The 24685-nt window shown below is 44.2% G+C and overlaps 1 protein-coding gene across 5 annotated transcripts in view; it reads right to left on the bottom strand.

Moving 5' to 3' along the window:
• Nucleotides 1-3989: 3989 nt before the first annotated feature.
• The window catches only part of LOC135912296 (venom serine carboxypeptidase-like), a 174799-nt gene continuing 154103 nt past the window's right edge, over nt 3990-24685 (bottom strand). For all 5 annotated transcript variants that reach the window (XM_070540686.1, XM_070540685.1, XM_070540684.1 and 2 more), the window contains 4 exons: nt 17313-17464; nt 12687-12870; nt 7699-8029; nt 3990-4880 (listed from right to left, as the gene is read on the bottom strand). In XM_070540686.1, coding sequence (XP_070396787.1) covers nt 4057-4880; nt 7699-8029; nt 12687-12870; nt 17313-17371 — 1398 coding nt within the window. In that variant the 5' untranslated portion in view covers nt 17372-17464 and the 3' untranslated portion in view covers nt 3990-4056. The remainder of the gene's footprint in view (nt 4881-7698; nt 8030-12686; nt 12871-17312; nt 17465-24685) is intronic.

Below are 24685 nucleotides of genomic sequence, written 5' to 3'. Positions count from 1 at the left end.
CGGGCAGTGGGTATGGTGGTTGTGTGGAACTTTGTACTCGGTAGTATTGCGGTGGATAGTGTGTTTGTGCCTGCTCGGTAAGACTGAACAATTGACCATGCGTAAGGTAAGAGGCAAATGCTTTAAAATATTTTAAGACGCATTTGGTGGGTCCTAAATGACCAGAAACATCTCAAGATAGCAACAGGCAGCACCCGTCATGTTATACATTACAGAACGTGGGATTCTTAGCATATTTTTGTTTAGTGAATAAAGAAAAAGTCGCAGTTTTGCCCGAAAAGCGAAGTAATAATACCGACAGCAAATTAGTGGACAGCTACACGAAGTGAGGATCACAATATTATCGGCTGTAGGAACCTGTAAACATAGGCATACTAAATAAATTAACAAGCATGGTGTCAGACGCGCACAAGCCAACACGGACACATCTCACTAGATGACCGCAGAAACTCGCTGTCAAAACGCTGGAGTGAGGAAGCGCGGCAGCAGCAGCGAGCGAGCTGACCTTCGCGCTGCCTCTCGCATCAACGCGAAGCCGCGAAATGACAGCGCACGGTGGTCCCGTCGCAGCTTGCTTTCAAGATACAGCTGCCGGGCGGGTGGGCGCGGCCGCCCATGCCGCCTGAAGTAGAACCCCTGTTCATAATGTTAGTCAACGATATTTCTTCCGTTATCCAGATGTCATCCTTTCTTCGATTTGCCGATGACATCGTGATTTTCAAAGATATTCACACCATTGATGACTATGGGATTCTTCAGTCTGATCTTTTGCAGTTTGAAGAGTGCTGCAAATTTAACTGTTTCAGCCTCAACGCTTCTAAGACCAAAATTATGAGTCTTACTCGCGAAACCGAAAGTATTCTGTCTTATTATTATTTTTTCTTTTCGCTTAGTAGGGTTGCTGAGGTCAATGATCTCGGTGCACATCTTAATTCCTCGTTAAGCTTTTCATTTCATACTGAACGCATTGCTATGAGTCGTCGGCGCTCTCTGGGTTCTGTTTGCCGCCTCTCACGTGAATTAATATCTCCTACTCCTTTCCTAATCCTGTATCAGGCTATATGTCTTCCAAAACTCAAATACACATCGGTGGTGTGGAACGCAACTTCGAAATCTCAAAGCGAAATCCCACATTGGCCAATCTCATAGCGCTTGCACTTTAACCACACTGCCATCCTTGGGCTGCTAAGGGCGAGGTCGCGGGATTGAATCCCGGCCATCGCGGCCGTACTTCGATGGGGACGGAATGCAAAAACACCCGTGTACTCAGATTTAGGTGCACGTTAAAGAACCCCAGGTTGTCCAAATTTCCGGAGTCCCCCACTACGGCGTGCCGCGTAATCAGATCGTGGTTTTCGCACGTGAAACCCCCGCAATTCGCGTGGACCTTCTGTTTTTGTGTAGGCTCCTTCACGGAAACCTGAACTGCGGTGAGCTAGTTAGTTATGTCGTGCCTCGGGTGCCGTAGAAAGTCACAAGCGAGCAGGGATGATTATTTGTTCCTGCTTGTCACAGCGAACATCCCACTGTGTGTATAATTCAAAATTTCCCTGATACCTATTTCGCTGATAATGACATTTTTCATCAGTCGCTTTCGTTCTCTTCAGAGCTTCGTATGGTCGCGTGCAATGTTTTCTCGGTATATGTACATGCTCGCTTTGGCCATGTAATTTAGTACATTTTCCGCTTGCCTAATGAAATGTATATTGTATCGATGGCTTTTCTCTTATTTTTCTCGTACATTTATTATTCTTAGCGCGTTGCATTTAGATGTATTTTACTTGAATCAGTTCCCCATTCTTTATTCAGTTCCCCTTACGTTTGTACCTATACCTGTACAGTTCTTTTTATTGTTGCACTTAATCACTAATCTGTTCATCTTCAGTTTACCTTACATTTGTCGATAGATAAGAGCTTGTTTTATCAACTTTCCATGCTCTTTGTTGTGCGCCAATGTTATCCTCAAATGGGTTTTCTGTAGACGCATCTCTTTCTTTTGCTTTGTATATTTTTAAAGCTGTACGTTATATCTCAGTTAGATTACCTATGCGCCAATTTGGCAACGGTATGGTTTTTTTTTGCGGCCTCATAATCTTAAAGCTGGATTGATTCCTTTATATTTATTGACTCTCACGCATTGTTCGTGTTTTTTGCTTTCTGCCGTCAATTCGCCTTGTCTTTTGTTAACTGTAAACTATTCATTTTTACAATTGTCGCTTTCTACTTTATGTTTTTTTCTGTATAAGTATACAAGATAGGCTCATTTTTATTTTTATTTTCTTTATTCCTTTATTTTTTTAGCGTGCACCAGCACTCATACCTTCAAGGGCCCCTCACCAGGCCCCATAGCAAACTTCGGTTATACGCTGGAACTTGTTACGTGCCCTCTAGGGAGCGTTCCACTGCAAAAAAAAAATTCAAATCACCTCATTAATAGTCGAGATAGAAATATTTCAGTGCCGCGAACCCATCATTTCAGGACGCGAGCTTCACTGCCAAGCGAGACACTTTCTCCACATGTCCTGTCTAGCCTCCGCAAGCGAAATACCTTCCCTGCGTTCTCCCATACCGGGCCTCGAGGATCGCGTGACGCTTACGTCACGAGACCCGCCTTCATTTTAAAGAAAACCTTTCTTTCGCTGTTCGACTTTCCCGCTTCTACTGCTGTGGTCTTGCATGCCGCTTACGCAGGCCACGTCGAGAAGTGGTTGAGAAGAACGCCACAATCGTCGACCGCATCGGGACGTGGTTGAGACGTGACCATGTCACAAAAAAAACATAAAAGGCATGTGCTGTCGGCCTTTTCTCTCATGACGTCGTTCGTTTATGGGCTATCGTTCTCAGCACAAGTAATTTCCCCTATGTTGTCCTTGGTGTCAGTGTTTGTTGGCTTCTCATGATATGACTAATAAAAATCTGGGCCCCTCGGTTAACTCCCTTTCTTCTCGTTTATATGTTACCTTGAATAATTCTTGAATTCACGTGTGACCACGAGTGACGTCAAAGAACAAACACATGCACGTAGGCACCCTAGCACGTATGCGTAATCCTCCATCTTGGAGTGCGGCGGGCGCGAGGAGAAGAGAAAACAGCGTTCGGTTTGAAATTTCAGCTTTCAGTGGTGCGTATAGTGATCGAATACCTTACAGACACGATCGTTATTTCGCATTGTATGCTGTGCGCTAGTTAGCTCAAAATGGCCAGACCTGGTGAGGGGTCCTTTAAGGTTGTTTCAGAGCACGGTAAATACACATGGTTTATTTTTTTATTTATTTATTTGCTTACTTACTTACTTACGCGCCGTGGTTGCTTTATGGCTATGATGTTGGGCTGCTAAGCAGTTGGTCACGGGATCGAATCCCGGCCACGGCGGCCGCATTTCGATGGCGGCGAAATGCAAAACAGCTACGTACTTAGATTTAGCTGCACGTTAACGAGCGAAATCGGTGGTCCAAATTATTCCGCAGTCACTGACTACGGCGTGTCTCATAATCAGATGGTGGTTTTGGCACGCGAAACCCTATGTTTCTTTATTTATTTGTTTGTTTCTTTGTTCATTGATTGATTGACTGAGTGAGTGAGTGAGTGAGTGAGTGAGTGAGTGAGTGAGTGAGTGAGTGAGTGAGTGAGTGAGTGAGTGAGTGAGTGAGTGAGTGAGTGAGTGAGTGAGTGAGTGAGTGAGTGAGTGAGTGAGTGAGTGAGTGAGTGAGTGAGTGAGTGAGTGAGTGAGTGAGTGAGTGAGTGAGTGAGTGAGTGAGTGAGTGAGTGAGTGAGTGAGTGAGTGAGTGAGTGAGTGAGTGAGTGAGTGAGTGAGTATCCTTATGTGCGTCTTCGTGGTAGTTTAAAACAAGCGTTGTTTCATATTTATGTCATCGAAAGAACGAACGAACAAATGTGAAGCAGCGGCAATAAGAGAGCACTACAAATGATATTTGACTGAATCACAAATGTGACGCTCCTTTATTGAAGTTATTTTTTTCTCTATTGCTTTGTTGCATCCTCTGAAGCATCTTTAAATTGAGTCTGCAGCTCAAGCAACTTGCGCTCCAGCGAAGCCTAGTGCTGAGAAACACTTGCTTCAAGTTTGTCTGCTACAAATTGTGTAATCAAGTGGTAAGCTTCATCCGGTTTTTCTGCGGCACCGTAGTGACTCATTCCAAGCACAACAATGTCCGTAAAGTTGGCCGCTCGCTTCATGAAGCCAGCGTAACCCATGTACGGGTTCCAAGTCGGTGGTCTCCAAGGAACGCGGGACGAGCTCTGATATTTTTCTGCGTGAGCCCATTTCAGTGAAGAAAAATAAGTTCGCTGGTTGACGGCCGGGAAAAGTGCATCCAGTTGACCAGTGTAGAACAAAACCCTTGTTTCGTTCAACACACGTTGCGTGAGATTAGTAATATCTCTCAACCAGTCAGACGCAAACGCACCGATAAGGGTTCGGTTAGCGTATTGAAAACGAGCGTTCTCTCCGACGTGAATTTCCCTCCTTAGCGCCGAAGATGTGTTTAAGAAGACAAAGCACGCAAGCATATGAAATGGTCTCTCCGTATACAGAGGGCTCGCATGATCATTGTATAAGGTGACATTTTGAAAAAAAGTGGGTTGTTGTTTCGTAGGGTCAGTGAAAATTGTGCTTAGCAGTACAAGTGGAACTATAGTAATGTTTGTGATTGTCAAGTTCTTCATATACTGGAACCTCAGTTCAAACTGCATACGCCCGATGTCGTCTAGCATCGAGGTGTGGTAGAGAAATTCAGCCGAATTTGCCGTGTCCAGGACCGGGCCAAGGAATCCATTTCCCCCACTTATTCCCTTAAGTTTAAGGGGTAGCTTTTTGTTATCGGTTAGCAGCTGGTGGGCGATGGCAACAGAATACCTTGCTGTAAGAGAAAAGACAAATCAGCATTAGAGTGATCTTGTCGCTGAAAGTTGACCTTTACGCAATTCATCCCATGTCCGCTCATCTATTTGATCGTGAATATGTATAAAGTGTAAATTCCCACTAACTTTCACGTCTATTACGTGTCACCCCGAACAGAACCAAAAGCTTGCTATGGATATAATAAAATCGAGTAATAATGCTTTTATCATACGGGGAGCATACGTATAGAGTGTCTCAGTTATGAAAAAAGCGCGGAACCTGGGTAAAAAAAAAATACTTTTAGTTTTATCCAGCAGGCGTGCAAGAAGGTTTAGAAAGGGAAGGATCATTCTACGCGAAAGACAGTGTTATGTAAGGAGACCAGTTCAGAAATTGCCGACATATTTAGTCAATGACCATCAATCGGTTAATTTAAAGATCATACGCTACCCTGTAGTTGTTGCATTTGTCGAGATCTCAATTAGGTAGATGAACAACTTGCTTTCTCACTGAGACTGTTTTATGACGCTGCTGCTATCCCGTGCACGCGGGTGCTAGTCACATGGTAATTGTCAGTTGTTTCGGACTTTCTCTCTTCGCTTCAGAAAACGTAAACGCACAATGAAGACTTTGGTGGAAACTTATTTTGATATATTCTACGATTCAGCTCTCCTTCGTAACTGCAAAACCATGTATATGCTATGAGCAAGTAAATCGAACTGTTTAAGGTATAGGTTGGAGCGTCAATGCTCGCAGCTCTGAGTAATTATTGACTGTGGTGTTAGGCTTAGCTTGCTCTGTAGCGATAACATTTTGGTATTTAGAAGCACTAACATGTGGCAAGAACCAAAAGAAAGCGTTAAGGCACCGCTCTGTGAAACGTATCTTTCGAAACGTTTCTATCGTACTTTTATGTTGCCTTTTTTGTTCGAGAAGCCTGTAAACATATCTCCGAATATAAACTTTCATTTATCGGTCATGATCAGCTCTACGCCGCAACAGTATCCATTTGCTGTAAAAGAAGAATGCTGAAATAAAATGAAATGAGAATGAAATGTATTGTCACTAATGGCACAAAGGTACCGCCTCAAGATTAACAACACAAAAATTGTAATTTGGCCTGACAATTTTGCTTACAATTATGTGTGCCAACAAGCTCAGTAGCTCTGTTACCCGCACTCATTACTTGCATGATTTTTTGTCTGAAAAAACAGCGGGCTGTGAGAAATTTCATGGTAGGAAACCAAGTGCGGTACGACTATCTGCAGCTTTCTCAACGATATGAAAACCTATTTAGATTGGCGTTTTGCCGAATTATGTAATGCACGAACATCCATCAAAATATTTGTGTGCATCATCTTAACGGGGCGTATAATCATGCTCCCTCTGGCCTTAATTGGCTTTATCTCGTTAACCTGCCTCACATCCGTTTGTTCTCAAGATTATCATTCGTCAAAAGAATTACTAAAGGAAAGCTTTCTTCAATGACCTCAGTGGCGAAGCAGGATGCTCACGAGCAAAGGCAGCTTTTAATTACTTTGGAGTTTTGAAGAGCTGCAAATAATAGAATGTTTCGTTTATTTTTTTTAATGATATGATGGTGGACGTTTCGCGAACATTGAATGGGCGTCTCACAGTTAACTATTATTATGATGTCCATCACGTGCTAATATAAAGATTGCCGCGTCCCAATTTTGTTTGTATATTAAAAAAAAAGCGCGTCTTATGTATTCTCGCTCATAACCCATGCTATAGGTGCACGGTTGCCTGCTGTTTTCCGACATATTTAAGTGCATGGCGTCGCCATGTCGTTTTTAGGCTGTGAATGTCACTTTCTAGTTCAGGCGACATACATAATATTATCAGTGATATATGCTTTCCAGTTCAGCCATCCTCTGAATTTTTTTGCTAATTCCATGCTCAAGTTGCCGCTCAAGGCAGAAGCTTGGATGAATATTGAGCTAGGCTGGTCAGGAAGCGTACGGGCATATGCTTGGAATTGCGGCGCATATATATGGCTGTGGCAGTCAGCAGGTTACCAAACCATTAGGGTTTCTTGCTTATTTTCCTCGATCAATTAGTAGCAGTGTTTGCTCGCCTAGCGACAATGCTTGACTGGCACCAAGTGCCCAGCGTGTTAAATAAATTTATTAAAGTGTTGGACGTTCAACTACATGTTGGTATATCCTAAAATACATGTGCTGCGAAGTCAAGCTGCTTCTATATAGTGACAATCACCTCATATAAATCAATGTACAAATATACATATTTTTATCATGGGTAAGAAAAAATTGAATCACATCCTATTTTAAACATGTGATTGCTCTGCAGCAGTTTGTGCTATTTGGAGTTACCACGTCAAGATTGGCAATAACTGAAGCAACAAGATAATACGCAGCAATCAGAGCTTTATCAAGACATCGATCTAGTAGTACCATTCACACGCTAGCTGGATCGCGCAAGCGGTGACTTTTAGCGTAACATTTGCCTTCAGTAGTTACAGCCTGAAATTACGCGAGAAATAAACGTCATTTAAAGAAGATACGTTGGCATCGAGCGTGCGTACACGATCCCCATTTTAAAATCACGTGTTTGTGGCGGTAATGAATTGCGCAGTGTAAGCAGAATTCTGTACGCGCCTTGGGCTGCGCGTGCAAGACAAACGGGCAAACTTTTGCCTAATCAACTACAATGCCCACATGTAACAAGAGCCACAGCCAAAAAAACAGAAGGCACTGAGTTTTACGCGATATGCTGGTTAGTGGTTGCTACTATCCACACGCACTTTCTTCTCTTGGTATTTATATGCGCGGCGGAACGAAGAAAGCCGTACAAACCTCCATAGGATTCTCCGGCGAGGTAGAAGTCCCGATTTTCGAATTCACTGAAGAGCTTAAAAAACTGCCTCAGAAATTCTATCACGTGCTCAGTGATGTCTTCCAGCTTTGTCGAGAAACCGCGAAGGTCTTCCGTGATGCTGAAGCCAGTCCCAACTGGCACATCAAGGTAAATAACGCTCATGTTCTTTTGGAGCGTGTTAGACCTTAGTGAGAAGTTCGATATTGGATCATAGGCAATAGGGCCATTTTCCAGGAATTCACCAAACAGCGACGACAGCCCTGGGCCACCTTGTGTCCACAGCAGGATCGGTGCATCATTCCTGTTCCCCTAGAGCAGCATATAATAGTCATTCAGTACTATTCGACTTTTTATGCGAAGCATACTAGCCGCACAACAACGCTCTTCCTTGCTGCGCCGCGCGCGGCTGCGTAGCTACCATATGACGTCATAACAGCTGCAAAAGCGGGGGCTCAACTCGTGCGCTCGCTTGCGGCCGCGTAGCTACATAGCGGGGTCTCAGCTCGTGCGCTCGCGGGAAGGTGACCATCTGTCGCAGTCACGCGCTCGCCGGCGCGTGACCGTGACGTCACGCGCCGGCGCAGTGCCCCTAGCGGGTGGAGCGGGAGTCAGGTGGTGGCTGCGGCCGCGCGCGACCGCGCGAGTTGGGGCCCAGCTTTTCCTCAGGCTGTCGTGACGTCACGTCACGTGGTTAAATGGTGGCTACCCGGCCGCGCCCAAGGGCTGAACTGAGTGATTGCAATAGGCAACGCATAACAACTAAAATAAAGGCTAGTATGCTTCGCATCCTGGGCTTAACCTTAGCTAAGCCACAGTCATTTTTTTTTTCATTTTACGGTCATGTCAACGGTTTTCTTTCCTTGTTGAACAGATAAACAATATCTGACACATTAAAATGTTTATTACGTGAGTAACCTAACCCCTATTTATTTTAATAGCTGTGTTCGATGAAAAAAATTTTGAAAATGAGCTGGATAATAATATTCGCGAAAAATGGTTTTCGAATGTTCAGTGTAATATCAGACAGTTTCTAATTTCTGAAAAAAATAGGAGATACCAAGTTTGTATGAAGTTAGCGTTTGAAACAAATTACACTTTTTTACATTGTTTTAGAAAAGCATGTAATGCCGTTCGCTGTGATGCGTCCGCTCAACTGAGGTGTTCACGAAATAAAGAAGTAAAGGAAAACAGAAAGCTTTCCATTTCAGTTGACACATTACAGGGGTGTGCGAATAAGGATATATGAAACCGAATCGAATACGAATCGAATATTAGCAGAAGCTAATCAAATCGAATATCGAATTCTTTTCGAATAGATTGCGAATAATAAGTAGCCATTATCACAAACATTATAAAACGATGTTCACTTTCCAGTACTGTTAAATTTGGCAAGTTTCTATCATTACATAGTTCGTTAAGAAACGAAGTCTATTAAAAGCACCAATGGAGCCTTACGAGCAAACAAACAGTTGATTCATCTGCACAGGGCAGTATGACCACCATGCAGGCTGTTAAGTACGGCTATTTCTTTCATATTATATAGTTTTGGTATGCGGGCGTAAATTTAAATCGGAAAACATAAAACAAATACTCACATTTTTTCGTCGCGTTAGGGTTTACGCGATTATTTTTTTCATGTGTTTCTCATAGGACGGAAAACTACGATACGCCTGGACATCTGTCACCTTCGCTGTTCGCGAGGAGCGTCTTCGGTGCGGCTTTCGCAGTTTACGCAGTAATAACGGGCTTGCCGTTAAAGGCAATGAGCGAAGATAGTGCTCTCAAGCACTCTACGGACCAGTGGTGTCGAGGCATGCTATGACAAAGCACCTTTAGTTTGTCAGGCACTATGAGAAAAGTGCGGGAAAAGTAACTATACTGGACATAGTCGAAGGAGAATGACTGAATGGGTTGTTTTAAGACGTTTCTACTTTTTAATTTTTGTTGTTGCAAATCACGCCCTAAATGAAAAAATCAATAACTTGTTTACTTATTTTTTAATATGCGGTGAATAAGCATGAATGTTATTCTGGAATGCCACAAGGTTCACAGTGCCCACAGGGGCAATGACAGGAAAAGACGAAAGCAAGCGCTGGCTACGAACTTTGGTGTAAATGCTAGAATCCGTCGGACTAATTTAGGAACAGACGAATCACCGTCACTGTCCATCGCTCCGACGTTGCCATTTCTTGTGGTGGACGTGTTCTCCTGGAGCTGTCGAAAGGTCGGTTGCCACAAGTCTTCCACCGTGTCGTGCATAATACTGAGTTGTCGCCATCTTTTTTTTTCTGGCTGCTGACGCATGACGGTTATACGTGCACACGGACGTATAAGAAATCAGGTATCGCAGACTTTATCTCAACCTTACGGAACGCAGGACTTCGCAGACCATCAAGCCGTGCCCCCTGGACGGGTACAGCCGTCATAAAAGAGAGGACTTCCATGTGAAGCAACTGCACCCGGAAGTCTAAAGTCCATCTGGCGGCTTCAACCCGCCCACTTCAGCACGTACACAGCTGGGCGTCTTCAGCCCTCACTTGGACGTACAAGGACTCACGCTCAAGAGTCAGCAGGAAATAGAAAATATGGCGTCTGTTCACCGCACATACCGACCACACCGGTGAACACTTGTGGCAACCGGCGTTTCTACAGCACAGGCGTAACATATTCACCACAAGAAATGGCAACGTCGGGGTGGCCTACAGTGACGGTGATGCGTCTGTACGGAATTCTTTAGAACTTCAGCATTGAGACCGAAGTTCATAGTGAGCGCTTGTCTTCCTTTTTTCTATTGTTGTCCTTGTACCGGTGTAAGTTGGAATTCAGAGTTATTGCGGAGGTGGAAAGGGATCGAGGTCGATGACTGGACACACTAGGCGTCATAATGAGAAGGTAGGATTCCTGAGTTACCCGGTATAGGTTCTGAACAGGTGAGTCATTTCTGCTAAATGACTGGAAATTATTCAGCATAAGTTTCTGTCTCGTGCGCTCGCTCAGAAAGTGGTGACGCTGCACAACATCAGCGGCTCCGTACAGGACGCACACTTTACCGAACTTCCATTACTGCTGAGTTAAAATTTAGAGGGCGCTTAAGCTTCACCTTCAAGAGTGGAGCGCGATAGCATTCAAAGATCCCTGACTGCTTCTCACGAAATGCGAAAACACCCGTGTGCTTAGATTTAGGTGCACGTTAAAGAACCCCATGTGGTCAAAATTTCCGGAGCCCTCCACTACGGCGTGCCTCATAATCAGAAAGTGGTTTTGGCACGTAAAACCCCAAATATTATTATTATTATTATTATTATTATTGACTGCTTCTCACGCTTCTCGGAAACTGCAGCTGATTTAACCGTAACGTTTACCGGGAAACGCTGGAGGAGAATGCTATTCACGAAGGTCAGCTTTCAGGTAGAAACGGCACACGATGAGGCGGAGGCATTTACCATCTTGAGCTGTTGCAAGGAAACGGAAGAGCCGCTCCACAGCCCCGGAGATTGGCGTGTACAAATCTTGGAGGCCATGGCCGCCCTATGTATGGTAGCAATGCTGGAAAAGGGGCTTGTGTTTGAGTTTCCGAGTAAGAGAATTGCGTTTTCTCGTATACTCAAATTGCAATCCGACGCTATCTTGTCTGTATATCGTGTTTAGATTGTACTTGACGATATTTGTGACACATGTTACTTTGAGTAATTGTAATATTTCAGTAACGCCTGCGCGCCCCTCGGATGGCCGACGTGGTTGTTGTTCAGAATTATTTTTCGCCAGCGACATCCCATGCCGAATTCGGATTTTTTGTGACAGGGCGCCCTTAACGCAATCACGTTAACATTTTTGCGCTGTACCTACGCTATTTGGATGAAAACTTCCTACAGCTGCAACATTATCCGACACCGCGCATTAGTAAAGTACAGCGTATGCCTTACTTCCGGGATAAACCGCTCCATGACGCCGCATTTCAGATGGTTGCACCTGCTGCTAGCTTGGCGAGCCGTGAAGCGGCATCCACCAAAACATTGTAGTGATCAATGGGACAAGCAAACCCCCTAGGTAGACATCCGACTCTTCAGTGATGCGGCACTCAGGAAAGATTTTGTCGCAAAGCCCTATGTTCGTTTTACAAAAAACCAAAATAGCACAACTCTTAAAAACCTTCCTATATTTACGGTCGTCAAAATTAATCCGCTCAGAAATCAATTCCACAGAGGCGTGCCTCTACATCACATTCTGGGTTCGGGCGCGTAAGACGCCCGAAATTATTTCATTTCTATATGGAGTCTGGGAAAGCGTCTATCTATGGATCTTGCTTCTAAGCTCTTGAGCTGGGGACATCCTCTGAGGGTAATGGTAAGAACGCTTACGTTCTATAGCAGGCGCTATCTGCGTGCTGTCCGCACCCTTATTTCTGCCGAATTTCCACGGAGTAAGGATCGGAGAGGGGCTTCACGTAGCAGCCTAAAAGCGAGGTCATTCAAAACGTGATATAGGCTTGGTCATGGGCAAAATGTCATTTTCTGCAGTGATAAGCTATCCACAGTAACGGTGAGCTGATTATGGCATGGGCATGTGCAAAATACCGGGAAATCCAAGTTGCGTCGATAAATCCAGCAAACGCGCGCATGGCATATTTGCCATGAGTCACACTCTAAAAAATGTTTTACCCCCTTTAGGGATACATCTTATCCCCAAATAATAACCATAATCTAACTCGTGTGCCTTTCCTTTCTTCAGCGCACCCGGTACATTGAGGTCACGAACGTACTGTGACGTATCTGCATGACGCCGCGTTCTCGACCGGAAAATAACTAGCGCAGCGTTTTAAAGAAAGGAAACGCCACATGACAGATAACCATTATTGTTTGCGGACGGGCAAGATGTGCTCCAAAGGCGACAAAAAAATTCTTTTTTTTTGAAGCGAGCCCATTGGCATAAAGGAAACGAACAGTGGTAATAATGTGAAGATATTTACCTCTGCCACTACGAAGAGGAAGAAGAGACTGCTGTTGTACACGCTGTTCACTGTGATTAGTCCAGAGTATGCTGATACGTTCGCCAGCTTTTGGAAAATCTTTACTTGGCTCAAATTTTTTGCAGTTTCATAGTCGCTGGCATTAATGTACGGCGTCAGAAATAGAGGTGAGTTCTCGTCCGACCTACACGAGATCAAGTGTTTTTTTTCTCAGCTGGTGTTTCATTCAGAGCAAATGCACAATCACTTTTACATTCTGCGATGCAAAATAAATCAAAAGACAGGAATGTTATGTAGCGGTCACTGCAAGGCCACTGGACGCAGTAGCATCTGTGCACCGCAGCCACGTCCCTGTTGTTGCGAATTTTTGAAAGCAAACCTTCTTTTGTGAACCCTGTCGGACTTTCCGGACCCATGCTACTACCTGGGCGCTGCTGCCGCCTCGCCGAATAGCTCATACATTAAAATTTATGCAAATTCCAAGCAGATTAAAGAATCTACGTGAAGCGGGGTAATTTTATATAATCTTCGTATATAAATCCCGAAATATCTCCATCGAGATATCGACCGTACATTAGCCAGGCGGCCACGCCCCAACTACGGAAAAGCAAAAAGAAGCTTCGCTTTTAAAAGACGCGGTTTCGCTCAAAAGCCGAAGCATCGGTTGCGATATTTAGTGGACAGCTATACACAGTAAGTGTAAAATATCAAAGCAAATAACCTATTCGCCATCTTATTAACTTATTCTCGAACAACCTTGTTCCCACCATTGAGGACATCAAATTCACGAACTTTTCTTCTTAAAATACAAGGGAAAAAAGCTTTTAAAAGGAGCCCCAGGAGCTTTAAGGAGCTTTAAAAATTTTAAAAGGGAGCCCCAAGTCCTAATATTACTGTAAAGGTTCTAGAATGCTAAATCTGGGCTGTCAGGAAGAACCAGTGTACCTTTGTTTAGGATCGTATCTTGTTTAGAAATATGCTAGAGGAACCCTAAAAATCACAGCATCAATCCAAACACTTTGCCATGAAAACTGTAACGTGTGCATTACAGTAGTTAATAAGGCAGCGTAGACCAAGTAAATCAATCAGGCTCATTTGGGCGCTGTAACGCAGAGCGGTTATCAGTGCGTATGCTCCTTGATGCAATAAAGAATGCAATGTAACATCCCACGCTCCTAGAAAACGTTCAGTGGAATTCAGTACATCTTTAAGCTTTTAAGCAGAATCGAAAACAGATCCCGGCCAAAGCGATCAAGAGTCACACAAAACCCGCACGAATTGCACGCCGCACTGTTGGCAATGTCTATTGGGAATGAATAGTAAATGCGGCGCCCAAACACATGCGACACAGTTGTTTCGCGACAGGAGAGTCCTGGTAGCAGGCGAAGTCGCAAGCGAGGGTCGAGAGGGTGCAAGCGTAAGTTGGTGAAACCAGGTAAATTCCATCGTAGAAGTGTCATTTGGCGAGCACGTGCTTGAAGTTGCCGCGCAGCATTTGTTCTTCAGAGTGGCATAGGAAGCCGCTGATGTTTTTGATGATAATTGGTTATACGAGCAGGTAGCGTACCAAACAAGACACGCTTATCATCTCGCGATCGTGAAAGGACACGACTTCGTATTTCCTAGGTATTTCAACGACAGCGCGGAAGAACCAGCGCGTTCGGTTTTTAGTGAGTTTGTCATTACTCCTAGCACATATTTTACAATGCTTTAGCATTGTGCAGATCATTTGAGGGTACAGAATTCAAGGAGTAACGAGTTATGGACGGGCACTTTCAGGAGACAAGTAACGGGTTTGCAATATTGATGCCTGTGCGGAAGATGCGTCCTTGTAGAATATTTGTAGCCGCTCGTAAAATTGAAATCCGATAGCTGCAGCTATTTCGACGCTAGAAATTCATAACATTTCCGTCGACTGCACACGCACAAAAAACAAGAACTTAAAAATTAACATAACAGGAAATAACTAATTTTACTGAGCAAAATAATAAAGCCACAGGTTGTGCGGGAACAGAGAGAAGGTTCTGTTCAATTAATATGTGCGCCACCTGTCTTCACAAGTGCGCAGCACTCAGCAGCTGACTGTGGTAGTCCAACTGTTCCTGGTCAAATCATTACGCACTCATCGCCTTCTATTTGGTGCAGTAGATTAGTTCAAAATTTAAAGGCATTTTTTCCCCTAGAGGTGGTCAAGTAAAGAACATGGGTGCGAGGTTTCTTCGTCCTCCACTGTCAGAGGTCAATGCGCCAACCAAGATTAAAAGAAACTATTATAGAAAAGAGCACATCTAAAATGACGTGCTTGGTTGTATGCTATGCTGGAAGCATAGCAACTTTGGGTAATGCGTGCATTATAAATTGCTCGATAACGTTATCAAATGAAGAGCTTGAGTATGTTATCATGCGTTACATTAAATACCTTTTAGCAATTGGCCTTAAAATATACGTTATTTCTCGTTTTGCTGCTAGTTAAAGGTGTGGCCTGAAAGGTGTCCGCTCGAGGATTTTGTGCCTTTGCTTGTGCTGAACTTGCACCCCACCCCTCCTGCGACTTTCTGAACAGTATAAGTACGGCTGCGAGAACTGGAAAATGAATATGCTGTTAAAAATTCTCCTATGATATGCCTCCTATGTCCGTGTCGTTCTGGCTGCGCTACAACAAATTTGAACATGTAGTCTGACACGGTGCCTACTAAGAAGGTTTGTGCCCACCGGGAAAAGATTTAGCTTGGCAAGTCCTATGTGAGTGAATACATCTAAACGGAGAAACTGTTTCTTTCGGCAACCAATGCGCTAGTTTTGATCAGGTTTGTCGCTAAGAGAAAATTTTAAAATAAGGTAAGTATTGGAAGTCGCTTTCCTATTCGCACTCTGAATGCTTCATGAAACTTCAACATTACTAAATAAAAAAAATATATACTAGGGGCAAAATGTACAAATATACATGAGCGATAAAAAATATATCGCCATTCCGTAAGCAGCAGCTCAAACCACAACTACGATGAAAAAATTGATGTATTTTGAACGGCTTGGAAAATGTAACTATTTTCTGGTAGGGAGTTTTCAATACACTTGTAAAGACTAAAAAATCATGTGAGCTGTGGATTCATGACTAACACTTGTTCGTTTGAGATGCTTTCAAATCTGCAGTTTACAGAACTGCGATATGTATATGAAATGGAGAGTTATTTGTAAACGTCATAGCGCAATTTCCTAAACTTATCGATTTTCAGTAATTTATATAATAAATGAAGTCCTGAAATAATGTTTTGCTGTCTACAGTTGCTTGAACTCAACTTTGAACAAACTTCACTCAAAGTGGTCCAACCGTTGTCTCATCAGAGCATTTCGGCGTTTTACAAGTATTTTAATGCGAAAATTGGATTTGGTCATGAACAGTCTTGTAGTTATAGTGAGCTTGATCTTGATGCGTCCAAACCATCAATGATGAACGAAATAATAATACAGTCACATTAGTGCGAGTGTATCAATAACATTTCAATTATTTTTTAATTTTTCATCCAGGCCTAAATTATGCTGTTTTGTAGCTTTCAAACTCGCTGTTTCAGTGACCTGAAAGAAGTTTAATCGACACCTTAGATTTTTAACAAAGTTGTTTTCCCTGCGAAAGGAGGCCTCTAAATTTCGCACTCTGTAACTGAAACGTTAGATGCCCAATTCGGATCGAATTCTTCGCAACAAAAATGAGTGCCACACTCGTGCAATTTGGCGCCAGGAGTGTAGAACTTATATCCTCCAGACATTCTTAAAATAATGGCTGCTATGATAGATATAGTTTGCGCTCATCACCACTGTGACAAACTCTTGCATTCTGCGCTGCAAATTTCTGCTATTGGTGACAAGCTTTTCCTTCTAGTTTCCGACGAGAAAAATTAGAGCGGCACAAAAGAATAACTGACATGGGAAGAAAAGACAAAGCCAAGCGCTTTATTCCGATTTCTTACCATGTAAGTTGTCCTCTTGCTTTCGTCTAACTTTCCTCGTCAGCAATGCAAGACCAACTATACCAACAATTATATATTCTTTGCCTCTAAAATGGACACAGTTCGCGTTACATTTTCTGGCTGCTCTACCTGGTGCATGAAATCATCGATCGGCAGTATTGTTTTGTTTCGATTCTTATAAATTATACCCAATCAGCGTATGTCACATTAGATTTGAAAACTAATTATTGAAAAGGGACTATGCTTTTTCAAATGTGTTCGAGTAACATGAATTGAAAATTTGATTTGACGTTATCAAATGCGTTACTGGAAAACCGATATAATTTGGCAGTCCATAATATTTTTATTCTGCGGTGTACGCACGCTCTAATTTGCTGCTGAATGTAAGATAAACTTTGTTCAGTGATGATGAAATTTTATGCCTTGGTGTATACGCAATAATTTTTATTCAATAATATTTGGCGCTTAGCATTTGTATTAATATTTTGTTACAAAAAAATGTCAAATGTAAGGACACTTTGGCAGAGGCACACGTGCGTGAAGCGAAGTTTGGTGACAGTCATTATAAGAGCGGTTCCATGTCTGTGTTTAGACAGACATCCTAAACTAGTTCAGAACACGAACGCAAAACTTGCAATTATTAAGTACATTTCATACTTACCCATGGACATGTTGAAGACCAGCCGCGAGAACCACAAATATCCATACGGATGAATGCATAGCGCTTTCGTTTGACCGTTTATTGCCTAGTTAGGGCACTTATTCGTTATGGTAGCGGCCTGCAGTGTGCCACCTTCTTAATTGGGCTGGTTCCTGCATGAAACGCAAGTTATTATGAGTGTACGACTTTCAGTTTGGTGCCACTTCACTACTCTTAATGCATGCGGCGTCAAGACACTTTGATGGTACGGGAAGTAACGATAGGCGTAAGAAAGTATAGCATCACATCAGCCTTGCTTCATTTCTTCTATCTATTGCGGACACGGCATGCACTGCTACATCTAGCACCGACATCATCCTCGTGAGGTGGCTGAACAGCTGCAATGGATCTTTGGTTCTTTTTTTTTTCAGCACGCCAGAACCATGTCGACCGCTTTTTCTAAAAAAAAGACAGCTTCATACCTGGACAGAAAGAAGTTTCGCGAAAATGAAATTGAGTTCAATTTAACTTCGATTCTTTTCCTTTATCTTAAATGAAAGGAAAGAAGCACACACTAGGAGCTGCCATATTTAGTAGATTGATGAGTTGGATGTTCCCTCGACCCGACATCACAATTCATACGACACGACAATCTAACAAGCAGCCTAATAACTCGATGCTCTCCTACTACAGCACCTGCTTTTTTTTCTATGCACTTCGCGTTTACCTGTATTTACCTGTATGGGGCATGTAAATAAATTCAAAACAATTACCTCAAATAAAAAAGCAAGGCCTATCTCATGACGTTTGGCATGAAGATGGACAAATAGGAAGAGGACGGGTTGGGGTGTTCTTGCTGCAGGTAGACCTAGCCTTGCGAATGTTTCTGGCAATTGCTCCGCCTGAACGCCACTTATAAACCGTCATATGGTATGAAACACTTCGCAGTATAAATAAATCAACAACACCAAGTTCCAAAAACAAGTTGACTCGGAGCCCATTACGTTGCGCGTTTCCAGAAACATGACGACCAATACGGTTCACCGTTAATTTCAGAACTCTGTGCCATGGAGGAACGTTAGGAGGAGCCGAAGCATTTTCCTCCTATTTATTCAATTTCCCCGCGGGAACAAAATGTCGCTTGCGATTTCAGTGCGGCACCGTCTTGCGCTTGAGTCGATGTAATAGGTTATTGCGTTCTGCTTCAAATTCAGGACATTTTAGCATATACTGTTCAATGACACGAAGAGTTTGGCATTGCACACATGACGATGATGGGCCAAGTCCTGTCTCGCACCGCTAAGGTGAAGTATACGCTGACCCTGTGCGGAGGTGATAAACGAGAGCAGCATCAGTTCTGTTAAGTCTTCTAATCACACAAGGTTGATGCGGCGGAGACCACAACGAGAGGAAACGGTTTCAGACGGCCATCTTCCATGTCTGTACTTGCGTTTCGGGGAGCCTTTTTTGCGAGCTTGAATTGTAGCGCTCTGCGCGCCAGACTGTCAGCGGCCTCGTTGCCTTCTACGCTGATATGGGAAGATACCTACTGGAACACGATGGTAAATATGACTTTGTATTCCTTTAACAGCCCATAAAGCATGCTGAATGCACTTGTCGAGGGAAAGCCCTGGCAGCAATTGTTCCAACGCAGCCTTGCTGTCTGGAAAAACACCTGCAGGCTACACAAACATTCTTGAGACTATATCAAGGACGCGTGGGACGAGTTGGTTAAGTTTGGTTCTCCTTCAGTGCGAAATGGACCTAACAGAATATGTTAATGCGCGGGAGAGCCGCAAACTAGCAAGGAAGAGGAAGAAACTCACGCATACAGCACACGGCGCGTGGTGACGATGTTATCGGCCTCGGACATTCTACACAACACGGCGACGCCGATTGCGATGGCAGAAATGCGCCTGGAGTGTCCATACAATTTCTATCGCAAAAAAATATAAGAGCAGGTTAGGGAGACAAAACTGCAGCATGCGATATGAGAGAGTTACATTGCAACTAGTTCGGCCTAATTAGGATGTTTGGTTGAATACGCTTCCTCAGCAGGTTGGATATCTTTTCGCCTTTCACCAAAAAGCGAAGTGTCATGAGAGCGTAAAACACAACAATACATCCGTTAACGTTTTTTTGGCGACATGCAAGGAGGAAGCATGATGGATTACATGCAAAATATCCATGATGCTTTCACTGTAATGTTTGTGTTAATGGAAGCAGTAGTACATCCTCCAGGGGTGTGATGAACCTAAACAATTCGGGTGAGGGGTAAAGCAAGCCGCCCAGGTCATTGTGCTCGATTAATTCTGCTTCAGGCAGGCAACGCCGATCTTGTGCTGGAACCAGAAGGTGGCAAGCAGGGCCACTGCCTCGTAAGACAAACTTTGTTACACAACCAGCAATATGACATCACAGCCTTGAGTCGCTCCTTCTCAAACGATGCGGATGTTCTGAAGCAATTTCTGTAGTAGACTTGGTGGAGGGTCCCAGTTCGTTCATGTGGAACTTCATTGCCAACACTCAGTTTCTGCGCCACTGTTACTTCTTGATTTTCAAAGCTGAGGATGGAACTGGTTGTACATTCCGCTGCACTGCCATCTGTTACACTACGTGCAAAGTGATGAAATTAGGGGATGTTTACCGTAAGCAGAAACTACTGTAGCTTAGGGTGCGATTGCAGCCTGATGGCATCCTTACGTCTTGGCTTAGTGGATGTGCTAGCAAGTAGGTGTATCCCATTTTCTTTTGTAGGTAGTCAAGGAGCTCAAGTGCGCTGGTGAGGATGACTGTTATCACTTCTGCTGTGGATTGCCTTAGGAGCTGCTTTTTGTCTGCATGGTCCTCCCATTGGTCTCCTACACAAGGAGAGTTCAGATGGACAGTGTCTGTGGTATGTGTACCACTCATACCAGCAATCAGATATTTCATTATTTTAAAGAACTTCTATGTGGAATCGATGTTGCCATACCGTCTAAGCAGCTGTGTACGATAAAAAAGCACGCGATGGACCATGTCCAAATGCCTGAAAAGCACAATTCACCAGATTTTTTATTATTCGGGATCAAGTGAACAACGATGATATCTGGCATCGTTTTCTGGGTGACTTAATCGCTGTCGAGTTTGAATGCTTCTTTGACAAACTGCAGTGAAACTTGTCCCTCAGGTGTGTTGGATGTGGTGTCCAAAGGTCGGGTGGGTACATTCTAACAAATGTGAAAAATCTGAGAAAATGTAAAGTAAGCAGTTGCTGCGAACAGAGTGGACTGTCTTGCAGAAAACGTTTTTTATGAAGTCTGCGTATGCAACTTCCTGCACGTAGTCGTGTTCCATGATGCCGCATGACAGGTCAAAAAGGGGTCAAGAATTTCACAAGTAAACCTGCCTTCTCCGTCGCAACTGTGGCCTAAGGTACAATCTTGGCTAATAGGCCGCTCTTGATGTCCTCATGGCTTGAAAATCTTCCAAGTAGCTGTCAGTTCAAGTTACCATCCAATCAGTCTCAGTTACTGGAGCCTTACAAATATACAGTGCGTAGGCCCAGTTGAACATGGTTGCTGCGTCGCTCATCGTAAGAACAGTCACCTCTGTTACGAGTTTTTCTTGAAGAAATGTTTGAAATAAATTCTGGCTTATTACGTGTCAAAACTACGATCTGATTATTAGGCATTCTGTGGTGCTGAACTTCGGATTAATTTCGACCACCTGGGGTACTTTACCATGCACCCAATGCACCTATAGACAGCATACATGCGTTGTTGCATTTCACCGCCATAGAAATGGAGCCGTCGCACCCAGGACTTGATCGCACGACCTCGTGCTTGGCAGCGTAACTCAAAAAAAGTTCTCCTGGTCGTCACCTGGCGTTTGGTCGATTACAGACACCTGAACAAGATCAGTAAGAAGCATGTATACCCTTTACAACGCATCGATGATGCACTCAGCTGCCTCCATGGAGCGAGATATATTTTTAATCCATTTACCGGTGATGTGGCTATTGGCAGGTTACCGTGTATATTATGTACTTCTAGAAGGCCGCATTTGTAACGCCTGACAGGCTTTATTACCCTATTATATAACAATACCTTATTATAACTACTGGCCTATTATGCCATTCGGTCGTTGAAATGCTCCAGCCATAATTGAGCACATGATGCTTTATCTCCTTCGAGGCTTCAGGTGGTCTACTTGTTTCTGCTGCATAGATGACGTGGTTCCTTTTCAACGAAAGTGCCTGTCGGTTATTCTTCATGTGTTCCACAGCGCCGGTCTTCAATGCAACTCATCCAAGTGCCACTTTGGACACCACGATATCACAGTGGTCGGTCACCTTCTTAACAGTATAGAAATACGACCTCACTCAGAAAGAAATGGCGCCGTGAAGCATATCCCTGTGACTTCCTCTACCAAAGACGTTCGTTCCTTCGTTAAAGTAGGTTTTAATTTCGTCGCTTTGTCAAAAAACTACGCTGACGTCGTCCGTCTACTCACTGAACTTTTCAAGAAAGATGCGCTTTTTTTATAGGGTCGTAGAAAAGCCCATGCATTTTTTTAGTTTATCAGCCTTCCCACGACGTCGCCTATGTTGTCTCACTTTGACCCACTTGCCCTTACAGAAGTTTGAATGGATGCCAGCGGATAGGACATCGGAGGCGTCCTTGCACAACGCAAGCATGGTCGTGATGGCGTCATGGCGTACGCCAGCTGCCTGCTTTCGACCCCAGAGACGGCGGGCTTTGGGCTGGGTTTTATCGTTCCGTGCACAAGTATGTTGGCAGCTGCGAACTGTGCCAACGACACAACAGGCAACCGACGCTTCCCACCAGCCTTCTAAAGCATGCCGATGTCTCAGAAGAGCCGTTCTTCTGCGTCAGCCTTGATCTGCTCGGTTCTTTCAATATAGCAGCGTCAGGGAAGAAATGTGTTACTATCGCGACAGACTATACCACGCGCTGCGCTATTACACGCGCACTTCCGACCAGCTGAGCTGCTGATATTCCCGACTTTCTTCTCCAAGATGTGATTCTGCATCACGGGGCTCCTCGTCAGCTGCTCACCGATCACAATCCTTATTTTTTGTCCCGTCACACCGATGACTATTTCCGCTTATGTTCCACAAAACATAAAGTCACCACCCCTATCATCCTCAGACAAATGGCCTCAAAGAACGACTGAATCGCACCAGAATGGGATTCTATATTACTCTTTTCTTTACATTCGCCTACAACACGCCATGCCACGATACGGCAGGTTGTTCCCCATTTCATCTTGTTTTTGGCCGTGAACCGACACTACCCATGGATACATTATCACCAACCACTCCACAACCATGGGAGTACGCGCAGGATGCTATCACAAGGGAAAATGCTGCACGTCATATTGCCCGTAACCGCCTTACGATGTTGCAGGCAACGCAGAAGTTCAGTTACGATTGTCGCGATAAGTGTGCCTACTACACTCCCCGATCCTTAGTGCACCTTTGTATACCAACTCGAAGATTTGCCGTGAAGCTTTTTCCACGCAACACTGGTGCTTATCGCGTTCTGCGCCATGTCACCGATGTGACGTATCACATTGCACTGGCCAAAGCAATGCCGTCATCTACGCCCACCCAGGCTTATGCAGTTCACGTTCCTCTGCTCGTTTACTCGTTTAAGCAATTATTATAGTGTCTGTTTTGATTACTCGATCGCACATTACTTGTAGTTTCTTGAAATATGTAAAATTTCAGGTGCCCAATTGACCAATCCCTCAGGGTGGGTATGAGACATCATATGTGGTCATCATGGTCATCCCCACCATCTCAGCAGCTGTTACGCCTGTGCGTAACATTTCTTGAGCGACGTAACTTCAGACGTCTGTGCTGAACGAATAAGGCAGACATTTGTGGTCAGTTGAGATGGGGAACTTGGATCATTCCAATAAGTGGCGAAAGTCTTGAATAGTGGCGTTGGTGGCCAGCAGATGGTGACCGAAAACGCTGGGGCGTGTCAGCGAATTGCAGCTTACGAGGAAAATAACCCAAATAGTAGCATTCAGAATCAATCTATCGTTGAACTGACAACACCAATGAAAACAATGGAGGGATCTAGCATCACTATGTAGGCGCGTCAAAACGGAGGCGCACAAGAAAAGCTGCATCAGCAATGGCTTTTCTAGTAGCCTGGGAGGCAGACAGAGCCTCAGGCGACCAAGGGGTTCTGAATAGGCAGAATACGGGCTCTGTGATGCCTTCGATAGGTCCTTGATCGGGTGAAGTAAGGTAATGTAGTGACGAATATTATGGTGTGATACATTTACGAGGCCCAAGAACACGCGAAGCTTGTAGAGGTTCATCGATTCCGGGAAAGTTCTTGAAGTCCTCGATGTGGGATGGTAACGGGAGCAGGCTGAGCGCAGCAATGTGATCGGCGAAGAAGTATAACTGAGAAGCCTAACAAATCCATTTTCACGTGTTCGTGACGAGCCCATATGAAAAGCTGACGTGAGATGTGCAAGTGGCACTCAGGAGCGACGCTGGCGATTAAAACGTCGTCGATGTATACGAAGACCGTAGGGAAATCACATTTCAACCTGTGCGTAAGCTAAAACTCGTGCGTACAATCGCTAACAAACGGAAGGCGTCGTTGTGGCAGTATACGGCATGTCTTAAAAGTTAAGCCCCTGCCCCATGGGAAGCCTTATTGGCCAGATACACGTGACTAAATAGGTTGCACTAAATCAAAATTAATATGAATTTCAATATGGGCGAAAGTGGGTAGCTGTCGCGGATGGTTTAAGCATTGGTAGCAGCGGGATCTCCGCACGAGCGCCATACACCTGAATCCTTTGACACAAGGTGCAGTGTTGATACCCACGAGCTGGATGAGAAACGAATAATTCAGAGGCGCAGCAAGTGCTCGATTGTGGTATTAGTGACGGCTAGACCTTTAATGCACAAGCGGCGAGGACGGCAACATAGTGGAGGACCACATTTGAAAGTGTGGTGGGAAATCACGTGCTTAGCAAGTTGGCTCAAGAAACGTTTTGTGACCTCAGTAAACACCGACTAGGATCATCTCCTGGCTTTGTAGGCCACTTTCTTTGTGCTCTCTGTGTGGCATAAAAGCACTTTTTTCTTCCTTGTCAAGGCAGCAAAGCCGTCGCATGCCTATTGGCAATTTGCAATAGTGTTTGAACGCCCTCTGATCAAGTAAAGCAATCGCACACTAGTATTGGCATCATCATCATGATGATCATCATCATCATCATCAGCCTGGTTACGTCCACTGCAGGGCAAAGGCCTCTTCCATACTTCTCCAACTACCCCGGTCATGTACTAAATGTGGCCATGTTGTCCCTGCAAACTTCTTAATCTCATCCGCCCACGTAACTTTCTGCCGCCCTCTGTT

Source organism: Dermacentor albipictus, chromosome 6, assembly GCF_038994185.2.
Source record: "Dermacentor albipictus isolate Rhodes 1998 colony chromosome 6, USDA_Dalb.pri_finalv2, whole genome shotgun sequence".
Lineage (NCBI taxonomy): Eukaryota > Metazoa > Arthropoda > Arachnida > Ixodida > Ixodidae > Dermacentor > Dermacentor albipictus.
The sequence above is the reverse complement of the archived record's forward strand: the minus strand, read 5'-3'. Positions and strand labels throughout refer to the sequence as shown.